The 12,485-nt window shown below is 38.9% G+C and overlaps 1 protein-coding gene across 2 annotated transcripts in view; it reads left to right on the top strand.

Moving 5' to 3' along the window:
- The window catches only part of Unc13c (unc-13 homolog C), a 478,076-nt gene that overhangs the window by 341,049 nt on the left and 124,542 nt on the right, over positions 1-12,485 (top strand). For both annotated transcript variants that reach the window (XM_076937868.1, XM_076937867.1), the window contains exon 18: positions 3,046-3,131. In XM_076937868.1, coding sequence (XP_076793983.1) covers positions 3,046-3,131 — 86 coding nt within the window. The remainder of the gene's footprint in view (positions 1-3,045; positions 3,132-12,485) is intronic.

Genomic DNA, 12,485 nt, shown 5'->3' with positions numbered 1-12,485 from the left:
GAACTGGAGGTGGCTATGATGGCATGCTTACAGTGTGTTACAACTTGTGTTCTGAGACAATGTATCTCACCATCATTTTATTTAAACATCTTAGAATGTTGATATAGTATACATTTCTTTTCCTGTGTTGTTAGGTTTTTCTTAGAGTTTTTTTCTTTTTTAAGATATATTTTATCTTTAATTTTGGGTACGGGTTGGTGAGGGCAGCTGCATTTGTGAGTATAGCACCCACAGAAGCCAGAAGAGGGACTTACATTCTCTGGAGCTGGAGTTAACCAGTGGTTGTGAGCCACCTGATGTAGGCGCTGGGAGATGAACTCTGCTCCCCTCTTAGAGCAATGCTTCCTTTTAACTATTGAGCCATCTCTCCAATCTTGGGTGGGTTCTTTGTTTGTTCTGTTTTTTCTTTTTAAGTTACTTGCTTATCAGCTTCTTCTTTCTCTAACCCTCTGACTCAGAACACTTCTTTTCATATTAATACTGCCTGTTTATTTAGTATGTAGCTTGTGTGTATTTTTCCAGTATTAGCTCTGTTTTAGTTGATGATTTCATTTGTATTGGCATCTTGGGATTTAAGATCCCACAGTGTCCGTAAGCTCCCTTAAGTCAACTTTTTAAAGATTGGAATTGAACCTTGACAGTGAAAACTGTAAGAAGTCACAATTGATTTTTAGAGTCTGTATTTTAAAGTTTCCTGATTCAAGCTTCCAGATTTAAGGCAATATTTCTGAAATCACTTGTGTCATCTTTGCTACAAACTCTTCAGCCTCTGGCTGCTGTGCCTAGAGGCTTCTTTCTCACACAGGCACAATCCATCTTTTTTTCCAGAGAAGCTATGAATGGCCATACCTGGTTGTCTGTATCCTAAGCTTCTGTTCACTAATTTACCCTTGTGGCCTCAGTGTGTCTATTTTAATTGTAATTGTGTTTTGATAAACCATGTCCTCACAGGAGTAGAAAACAGAAAACAAAAAGCCCCCCCCCCCCCCAGCACAGAAAGACCCTTGGGTTCTTCCCAATACTTTGTATTTTTATTAAGTGGATTTTATGAACATATTCCTAGATTTATACCTAGGTACTCAGCACTTCTTGCTGTTATTGTAAATGATGCTATTATTCAACTTTAGATTTACAGTGGTTTGTTGCTAGTATACACAAATACATGGGTTTATGATCTGGGAGCTTTCTTATGATGGCTTTTTACAGCAAATGGCTATGCTCTTTCAATGAGGAAAGTTTGGATTGTTTTAATTGTGTTTAGGGTTTAGTCTTTTTAGTTTTGAGATAGGGTCTTACTATATTAGCCCAGGCTGATCCAGAGTTGCAGTCTTCCTTCCTCTGCCTTCCAAGGACCAGGATTATAACCTCTGCCACCTCACCCAGTGCCAAATGGCTTATTGATAGCATGGCGAACATTCTGTATGCAGGCTGTCATGGCACCTACAAATGCAGCCTTCTCCCCTCCCTGCCAATTTTCCTTCTTTCTCCTGCTTCTTTTGCAGAATTTCAGAACTTCAGTGATGTTTATTAAAAAACCTGAGACTAAAACAGAAAACTTTTAATTTTCAGAAAACATGCGTGATGCAGGACGAATGCTGGAGTTTGCCACACGTTTCTGTATCTGGTGCAGTAACCATAAATTTTTTTCCATTCAGTTCATTGATTGGTAAATTGCATTGTTTAGTTTGTGAATTTTGAACTAACTTTGCATTTTACCAATAAACCTTTTTGGTAATAATCTCAGTTATTTTGTATGTACCCTAAAATTGAATTTGATAGGTGCCAGAGAGATGCTACCTGGTTAAGAGCATTTGCTGCTCTTGCCGAGGACCTGAATTTGATTCTAACATCCATATCAGGTGGTTCACAACTTCAGTAGCAATAGCTCCAGGGAAATCTAGCATCCTCTTCTGGCCTCTGTGGGCACCTGCATATATATGTACACACACATATATAGATATACACATATACAGAATGAAAATAAAATACATCTTTAAAAGGCATTGAATTCAGACTTTAACTGCAGATGCTTGAATTAATGTATAAAAGATATATTTAATGTGTAATTTTACTTTTGTACTTTTGTTCAGGCACTGGGACCTGATATGCTCTTATTTTAGTTCTGATTCAAAAAATTAAATTAAATATACTTATTTTCTCTCCCATATGCCCAAAACACTCATTATGTCACTTATAATTTTACTTTTGCTTGCTTGCAATATAAAAATCAATACATACAAACCAAGTGGTATCAGTACCCACATATAAATAAAGCCTCTTAAAATAATTTGTCTATGATTATTTTTATATTTATAAAATATATTGAAGGCTGAGGACTAGTTTATATATGTATGTGTATGTGTTTATTATTTTTTTTTCATTATAAGAGTTCCATTATAAGTTTAAGTTTTGGTAAGTAAACCTATAAATGAATATTTTAAAATATGAGTGGATATTGTGAAAAAATCTAATGTATGTTTTTCAGTCAGTGGTATCAATGAAGTATATACTATTCTTTGTGTGGAAATTAGTGTAATTAGAATAAATGCACATGTATTCTTTTACTCAAGATCATAGCAATATCTTGTATACTTAGGCAATGCTCTCTAGCTTCAACAGAATTAATTTACAGAATTAATCTTTCTACATTTGGATTAGAAAACATAAATCTCTCTGTTACTTGGGTTGAATTGATCTACCTTTAGGATGAACGCATAGAAGACATTACTTGGTAAGACAGATGGAGCTGTTCTGACACAAATATTTGACCAGGGCATCCTGGGAATCTCTGGGCTCTGCTGCTTTGGTGCCAATATAATGATGTTTATTTTCCCCCACACCTACTATTATTTTCCAGTTTATACTTTGGCATATAGTCCAACCCCCAGCTTATTAAAGTCAGTAGAAATAAATTGTATAAATGAGATTATATAAAAGTGTGCATGAGCCGTGTAATAGCAGCTGTGGTTATGGGTGAGATGAGACATTTTGGATTTCTAGGATGCCATTATTTTTGATACCCTATCAAGATGTGTTTTGTTTTAGGTTTCCACAAGAACTAAACATGGGGAAGATAAGTGCAGAAATTATGTGGTCTCTCTTTGCTCTCGATATGAAATATGCTCTAGAGGGTAAGTCCAAATACTGAATCTACATTTTCTAAAATATGTGTAAAAATCAACATAGTAAAACCTGGATTATTATGTTTAGCTTAGTTATAATGCATGATCAAAGACGAAGGTCACAAAGTATTTAAAAGTTCCGAAGAACACTTTTTTTTTTTAAACCAAGCAGCTCAAGTTGAAATGTCGTGGTATGTGTCTCACCTGTAGAGATGTGCAGAGACTGGAATAGTCTCGGGGATTTTTTTCCCCAAGGTGAACCACACCTGAAGCTGTGAAAATGATACTGTTTCAGCTATTTGTCTCCAACAGGTACTATTTGGAATTAGTATCTATAGATAGGTGTGGTTAAAGTACAGCCAGCACTCACACAAAGTCAATAGGAAGGCTCTTCATCAGGACCTCTACTCTCAGCAAGTGCAAATTCAACAGTGGAGAGAGCCAGGTAAACACAGCCTTAGGATAACTATGTCTGTAAACGTTGCTTGAGGATCCCTCCCGTCTCCACACAGTGGCTGTAATGAGACCATCAACTGACAGCCATTCTTAAACACAAAGCCTAGTAGAAGTTTTCTTCAGACAGAATCAACAAGTGTATAGTAAGTCAGGGAACACTAAGTGGCTTCTATCTCAGTCAGTGTGAGGTAGTAAAAAATATATTAGCCACAACCCTTTCCTTCAGCAAGACTATGCAAATGAATTACAAGCACTGCTGTGGGTAGACAGTTGCCATATCTGGCAGAGCTAATAGCAAGTATCTGGAGACACTTCTACATCAAACGTGAGGCAGGGACATCACAACTTTCAAGGAGCTGTCCGTAAAGGAACACCTCATTTACAAAGATCTGAATAAGAAATAGGACAAAAAAAAAAAAAAAAAGGTAAAGAACAAAAGGGAAATAGAGTCAATCAATACATGGTACATTTGAGAAAAGAAAAGTGAGAGTGTAGTAAGAAATAAGTTTCAAGACACTGGTTGGGGTGAGTTTACAGGGCCCAGTGAGCCCCCCAAGGAACTCAACTGTGCTGAAAGAAATGGAAATAGTTTATCTTATACAGATGCAGCTTAGAGAAGTACTGAGACATCTTATAAGATCAAATGATGGGGTAGGATCAACTCGGAGTCCATGCTCCTTGAACTACTGCTTTTCAGCTTTGCTAAAATGTAAACTTGATGTAATCAAGAAAGAACACTCAGTCTACTAGTAACTGCCATTCCCCAGGCAGCATCTGCTTCCCTGGGCCTATTCCCTGCACTCTCAAGCTGCTCTTGAGCTCCCTTGGGACATCTAAAATGTTACAAAGTCAGAATCCTCAGTCTTTTCCCTGTTCCAACACAGGATCCAAACCTGCTTCTTCTCCATGCTTCTAGTTACAGCTCTCGGCACAACATTCGTCTTGTGACCTAAGCCGATAGAGTTAGGTCAGCATTGATTCCTTCATGTCCTCATCAGTCTCCATCACGGCTGCTCTCATGCCTGAGCTTCTCATCCTACCATCCATCTATGACAACCATGCAGGATTTTTCTAGTGTTACATCCTCAGAAAAGACTTCCTCTAACACAGTAGTATATCTATATGATCTATAATGAACTATAGAAATAACTCAATAACTATAATGAACTATAGAAATTACTCAGTGACTACTTAAGGCCCTCTTAATTCAATGGAGCAAGAGAAATACCCATGAAGAACATGCCCATCTGTGGTCTTGGGGGCATGCTCATCATTTTTGTTTACCTGTCCTTACCTATATAACCAGAGAAGCACATTGTCTCAAAGTATTGGGTAGTAGGGAAAGATGGCTTTCCTCATAGCCCAGAGGAACTAATGTTTTAGATCCATATCAAGGAACACTGACTGCCAGTATGTCCCAATGTCTGCTGTTATAGAGACTTACTAAAATCTAGTTATTGACTGTCTTATAGACCCTTCATTATCAGTTTGACACACCCTTGAGTCATCTGAGAGGAGACACCTCTATTGAGGGAATTCTACATCAGATTAGCCTGTGGGTATATGTGCGGAGGAGGATTGTCTTGACTGAACACTGAGGTAGTGGGGGCCTAGCCCACTGTCCTTAGGCCTGTAATATGGGGCTGTATAAGAAAACTACCCAAGTATAAGCTTGTGAATGAGTCAGCATCAGTTTCTGTTTCTGCTTCAAGATCTTGCCATAACTTCATCAATAATGGACTGTGATGTAGAAGTAGACACCAAACACGTCATTTTCCCCTCTCAGTTGCTTTTGATCAGAATGTTTTACCACAGCAACAAAAATGAAACTAGAGCAACTATCTTTACTTAAAAAGAAGTACCAAGCCAGGTATAGTGGAACTCACTTCTAATTCCAGCACTCATGAGGCAGAGGCAAGTGGATCTCTGAGTTCAAGCCCAGCCTGGTCTACATAGGACAGACAGAGCTATATAGTGAGATCCTATTTCAATAAAACCAAAAAGGAAACAAACAAAAAAAGAACTACCAGTTTTAGACAAGGAAATATGTATCCAAAAATGTAAAACTTGAGATTCTAATATTTTTGAAACAAATTAGAAATGCTACAAGTAAAGTTTTCTTTAGCTTTGATCATAAGCTTATTACTTATGTGTTCATATTTTTACACCCAATACAAAAGCAGTAGCCCTAAATCTTGAGATTCTATCATCAAAAAGTTTTTTCAAGATCAGTCAATCAATTAACAGTTCATGGCTTTTATAGCCACTGGGACTCAGAATCCTCTGAGCAAGAGGATTGCTAATTTGACTTTGATAATAATTCACTTGTCAACAATTCTACCCACTTAAACTATATAATTTGGTAATTTTTACCATTTTACATTTGTGAGTATTTTCAGGAAGGTATATGTAGTAACATAGGGGAATAACTTGGATTATATATCTTATATGCCAGAAGCCCTGTCAGGCTTTATATTGTAACAGGATTGGTTTTGTCATCGTATATTCAGAAATCCTTAGTATAAACTAATATATGCATTTGTGTGAAAGAAGTTGTAAATAGGACAATGAACCCCGAAGACAAATCTAGAGGCCTTCACCATTGCAGCTGAGCACAGGGTAGGATTTTTAAACTTGGGGCTGGGTGGGGGGGAGGATGAAAGATTTGAGAATTACACGGTAAGGAAGCTTGATCATTTACCTAAATATGAGTTTGAGTAATTAGCATAGAAACTCTCTAAACATTAGCTTCTTTTCTAGGAAATGCTTGCTATATATAGGTTAAGTGTGTGCGTGTGTGTGTGTGTGTGTGTGTGTGTGTGTATACCACATGCATGTGATGAGTGCCCCAAGAGGCCAGAAAAGAGCATCATCCCTAGCAGCTGGAGTTACAAGTAGCTGTAACCTGCAATATGTGTGACAGGAACTGAACTCAAGTCCTTTGGAAGAGCTGAGCCTTCTCTCTAACCCCAAAATGAATCTTTAACATACCTTGCAAGTTCTCAAGCATGGTGCTAGTAGAAGGAGAATGTTTCAGTCACCATACAAGGGATAAGGGACTTTCCAGAGTTAGTTATAGTGGAGTAAGTTACAGATATATGGCAATCCAGCACACACTCTTCCCTTTTTCAATTTCAATGTAAATGTCTTTGAGAAACATCTGTATCACCTTGTATCGCCTTACATTGCATAAGTAACAATTAATATAGAAAATTAAGACTGAGACTATCTCAAGAATTTAAGTTGTATACTTAAAGACAGTCCTCAGGCAGGCTCTTTTGCATGTTGTTGTTCTGCCCATTTGCCTCATAAAACATTGTTAAACTTAATTGGCTGTGGAACACTGCTTCAAGCTACTGACCTAGAGAGCCCGTGTTGTTCTTACATAATTTGCCTTGTGGTCAAAGTGTCTGAGTGTGACTGGTGAGCAGCTCAGACGGAGTCAGGTCAACGAAACAGAGCTGTCTAGGACCTAAGCACTGGCTGCTTTGGGGAATAAATTTCTGTTCTTACTACATGAACTCATCAGCTTCTAATTAAAAGATAAAAATAACTTTACCCCTCTCTTTGCTCACTCTGTTTGAGGCAGTATATTTTGTCTTTCTGGTTGGCATGAATCACCTTTCAAATTCATTATGTAAAAATTGATGTAATTGCTACAAATATAATACCTGTTGTGTGGAGCTAAGTACCAGAGGACCCTTACTGTCCCAACAAAACAGTAGATTTAAGCAACATGAAGGAGGAATGGTTTATCTTGACTCATATTGCAAAGGATTTGAGCCACCATGGTGGGCAAGCATGAGAAAGCAGAATACTCACATCATGACTGCCAGGAGGCAGAGAGAGAAAATGTTGGAGTTAGCTGACTTTGTTCCCCATATTTAGGGTTGGTCTTGCCTGCTTCCTTAACCCTCTCTGGAAAAAACCCTCAGGAGCACAACCAGACGTATACCTCTGTCGTCCTGGCCTCTGTATCAGTCCAGTCAGCCAAGGTTAAGGTCACAAGAAAACCAGACGAAAAAGGAGAGGTGCAAAATGTTCTTCAGACGCGATGTCTGACCTTATGCCAAAGCACAGTTGGTCTGCCGAGTTCTGTCTGAATATCTCCTAAGATGGCAGCCAGGCCCAGTTTTGATCTGGGACCCTACTGCTCTGAGTTTTCCTCAGTTTGGTATAGTTTGTTAAACTTATCAATCCTCACTTTCCATAGTTACATACTGACTGAAATCCTACAGACAAAGCATTGAAAACAGAGTGAGAGACTAGCATGGGAGTGAGGGAAAACAGTTAATAAATACTCAACAAATATTAATTATTGATAACTCTAACCATTATGGTTTGGTAAGCAAGAACTTGAGGGGACATCATCATGTCAAACATCCAAATGCCTCAATATTCATGTTACGGAGATGTTTGACCAGTCACAAAATCAATGGACATTGTGTTTGTTGTTGTATTAATTAATCCTGGCTGCCTAGAGATTCTTAAACCTGGATGCTTCCTCTTTGGTGTAACACAGACTCATGTCTTCAAAGTTCTTATGAAGAGCAACTTTTACAAGATCCAAAGATAGGAGTCAGATGTTAGGGCCCAGGTGTTAGGGGGCCAGATAGTAGGGTTCAAATATTAGGGCCCAGGTATTAAGGAACCAGATGTTAGGGTTCAGATGTTAGGGCCCAGGCATTAATGGTCAGACATTAAGGATTAGATGTTGGAGAAGGTCCACAGGACTTTAAGTAGCTTCTATCATTGTATCTGAATCACAAGTGACTGTTGTCAGCTCCTTAGGTTCCCTCTGAACACTACAGTTTGTTGAGGTTTCTCACACTGGCCTTTTTCAGCATCATGCCCAGCTGTTGGCATTAACACTGTACACACCTCATCCAAGGACAGTCTTCCTTCAGCTTATAAACAGTTTCATAATCAGTACTCTCTGAAGGGACTTACTCCCCTAGCTTCTGTATTGGTTGATTTCTGTAAGGAGGCTTCTCTCCAAACACTGTTACCATGATCATTATCTATTGCCCAAAATATAGACCTCAGGCCACTTAAAGAACTTAAGGTATTTCTGTTGGCCTTGTGACCACAAAAACAGTGAAGTAAAAAAAGACAAGGTCTGTTTTTGTCTTACCTCAGAAAAAGTGTCATGAATTTCCCTTGCTTCTCCTCCAGTGTTCTCATACCAGATCTACCTCTTATTAGCAACACTATACCTTCTGTCACTCTGGTTTGCCTACTGATCCTCAGGATAATCACCTAATACACAACTCTCCATTATACAGTAATAGGAATCTCGCAGAACCATTGCAAGAGTCTCCCTTTATGGGATGAAGCCAAATTGCAGCCATCAAACAGATATCATAGGCTGGCCAATAAAATCCACTGTCAGGTTATCCTAAAATCTGGAAACATCTATTAAATACACTCGGGGCGGGGGGGGGGGGGCAGAGAAGGATCTATTGTTAAGAGCACTTGCTGCTCTTGCAGAGGACCAAAGTTTGATTCCAAGCAAGCATACCAAGCAGCTCACAAGCACCTATACCTCCAGGTCCAGAGACTTTGGTGTCTTATTCTGGCTCCTGGAGACACCTGGACTCAAACTCAACAAACATGCACACATATCCATAAATAAAATTAAAACTGTTATTTGAAAATAAAATTTCCAGTGTCATTTGATGGAAAACTAAGGATCCACGAGAGTGGGTATTAAGGTAGACTAGTGTCTTTAGCCCTCTTGCTCTGGCTAATTTGAATGTTCCTTCCCTCCTGTCCCATCCATTTTTATAGCCCTTCCTTTAGCACCTAGAAAACTCAGGGTCTTCCAAACATGCACTTATATGAAACATTGTAGTCCAGAAAAGCTCAAATACACATAAAAAGAGCAAAGTATTTTCCATCAAGAGATGAAACTACCAATGGACCCTACCACACAGCTAGTGAGCAGTAAGTGTATGCATAGAAATAAACATAAAAACAAAAAGGGTGACTGCAATTAATGATGTCACCCCCTGTTTCTTTCTAACCTTTTTTTTTTTTTTTTTAAACAGAATTCAAGAGAGTCATTTCATTCTTGCTTTCAAAGAAAGCATCAGGATTGATTCAATTGACATGCACATAGGAACATGGCACCTTCACACAGTAAATGCATTTCAAAGTATCCTCCTCTGAATGTCCCTGAAAGTTCCATCTCCTCCCTCCTATTTCCTTAACCTCTTTGTAATTAAATCATAATTGCTTACTTTATGTTTCTGGAGTAGGCAGGCAAGATAAACAATGTGTGTGATTAATCTAGTGACTGTCAGTTGAGACAAGAAAGCAAAACAGACGTCCAGGAGGACTTGTGACACCTGAACCTTTAACTGGCCACCATTCACCTTATTATCTAGTTCAGTGAAAGATAATTAAAATATTATGACCCGCATGATATACTGTGTTCCTTTGATAGACATCAGAGTAAGTATACAATTAACCCATCTTCTTTGGGTCCCAATGAAAAGATAATTAAACATCAAAACCAAAACTAAGCTGGTACCTCAGACTATGAATGTGTCTCTCAATAGCAATATAAGCAAATCCTTTTGTTGCAAACCCCCTTGTGTTCTGAAATTAAGTGTGGTGGCTTATAAATCTGCTTTCCAACTTGGCGACTTTAGCAGAATCCCAAGTAAACAGAACTGAGTTTCTAGAAACCCAGTGAGCTCTTCTATAGATCTGGCAAGTCATACATTGCCTGTTCATATACTTACATTTGTGATGTGGCAATATATAAAAAGGACATGAGGTCTTGATGGATGTTTCTCTTCTGCCTGTCAGGCTGTAACAAAAAAAATTCTAGTTACAATTCACACACTCTGTCTACTTGGTTTTAAAATAAAGAGCAGGGAGTAATAACAGTAACAATACAGGGTTTTGAATAATTTTGTAGCCTGGTCCCTTCTTCTCCACAGAAACACTGAGATTTCTGGAATTTTCCATTTGAGATGCTATTTGAACTTAAATCCCAGGATTGGGGAGATGACCTAGCAGTTAAGAACACTTGCTGCAGATGCAGAGGCCTATAGCCAAACACTAGGAAGAACTTGAGAAACCCTCCAGAAGAAGGAAAGGACTGTAGGAGCCAGAGGGATAGAGGACACCAGAAGAACACAGTCCACAGGATGAATGAACTAAGCAAGGCTCATAGGGGCTCAGAGAGACTGAAGTCACAATCACAGACACTGTGTGGGTTTAGCTAGGTCCTCTGCATGTATGTTATCATTATGTAGCTTGATGTTCTTGTTGGACCCTTAACAGTGGGAACAGGGGCTGTCTTTGACTCTTTTGCCTGCTGTTGAAATTCTTTCATCCTACTAGGGTACCTCGTCCAGTCTTGATATGAGGGTTTGTGCCTAGTCTTATTGTAACTTGTTATGCTGTATTCCAGTGATATTCCTGAGAGGCCTGCTCTTTTCTGAAGGGAAATGGAGGCGGAGTGGATCTGGGGGTACTGGGAGGAGTAGAGGGAGGGGAAATTGCAATGGGATATAATATATTTGTTTGTGTGTGCGCACACGTGCACAGCTTGGGAAGCCATGCAGATCATTTTTGCAGTGCTTTATTGGTTTTACAGTTCAGTGGTCCATGGGGGAGGGAATGCTACAATTGTCAGACAGTATCTTTGCTCCATGTACTTCTTCTATATTGCCACTATTTCTAGACCCACACAAATCCACAAACAAATTATTTCTTTTCTATAGCCAAAAGGTATCCGTTCTTCCCCTCCCCTTCCTCTCCATCGCCTTCATCTGGTTCCAGCCACAACCCCTCCTTGCTATCTCAAGATCCCCTGAATAGTTAGCACATTTCCATTCTTACTGTCCTGAAGTTCATTAGCTCCTAACAGGCAGATTGACAGCCATCAATTTAAATTAGGTCAGGCCTGGCCCCACTCTTTTTTTCCTTGTACATGCTAGATTGGAACTCCCTATGTAGCCTAGGATGGATTCCCGCTCTACCTTAGCCCTCCAGGTGCTTGGAATGCAAGCTCTTCTACCATGTGCAGCCCTGTCTCCTCTTCTAATGCTGTAATATTCTCCCTGGCCTCCTTTCTCTGTGTTCCTGCATAGAAATGTTATCTTTCTCTGGAGTCTGATCTCCTAAAGCATTTGTAAGTATGAAGTGGAGAGTATTGGGAATCTTGAGGAATTTTACAAGTGGTACACCCTTCATAGTAATCCAAATACAGACTTCCATCATCCTAGACAGAAATCTGTTCCCATCAGCCATCATGCTCTGTCTTGCCATGCCAGTGAAACTGTAGACTTTGAATAGGTCAACCTTGTGGTGTGTAAATTCTAGCTTAATACACTTATAACAAAAAGCTATTTGGAAATAGAATTTTATTTAAAAAAAAAACCTTTTAACTGTTAAGATTAAGAGTAGAAGAAGCTCTGATGATATAAATTTTAAGCATGGTTATTTTAAAAATGTCTCATAGTCCCTGTGTCTTCATGTAGTGAGTACATCATCATCATCATCTGTAGTAATATTTATTATTATGAGACACGGTCTCATGTAGCCCAAGATGGACTCAATTTTGCTATATAGTTGTAGATGACCTTGAACTTCTCATCCTTCTGCCTTCACCTCCTGAGTTCTGGGATCACAGGCGTGTTCTACCATACTTGGTTTTTGCAGGACTAGAGACTGAACCTAGGGCTTCATGTGTGGTAAGCCAGTAATTACCAACTGGGGTACATTCCCAGCCAAGTGATTCCTTATTTATCCTTTTATTCATCATTTCTCTCACACCATAATGGGTAATTATTTTCATGATCGATAGAGGGCAACTCCTTGCAAAGAAACTATGGCAACTAGAATACATTTGCCCATAAAATGTTACCTATAATTAGTTAATGATTGCCT

The sequence above is a fragment of the Arvicanthis niloticus genome, chromosome 7, assembly GCF_011762505.2.
Source record: "Arvicanthis niloticus isolate mArvNil1 chromosome 7, mArvNil1.pat.X, whole genome shotgun sequence".
NCBI classification, from domain to species: Eukaryota; Metazoa; Chordata; class Mammalia; order Rodentia; family Muridae; genus Arvicanthis; species Arvicanthis niloticus.
This window is presented reverse-complemented; position numbering and strand designations above follow the sequence as displayed.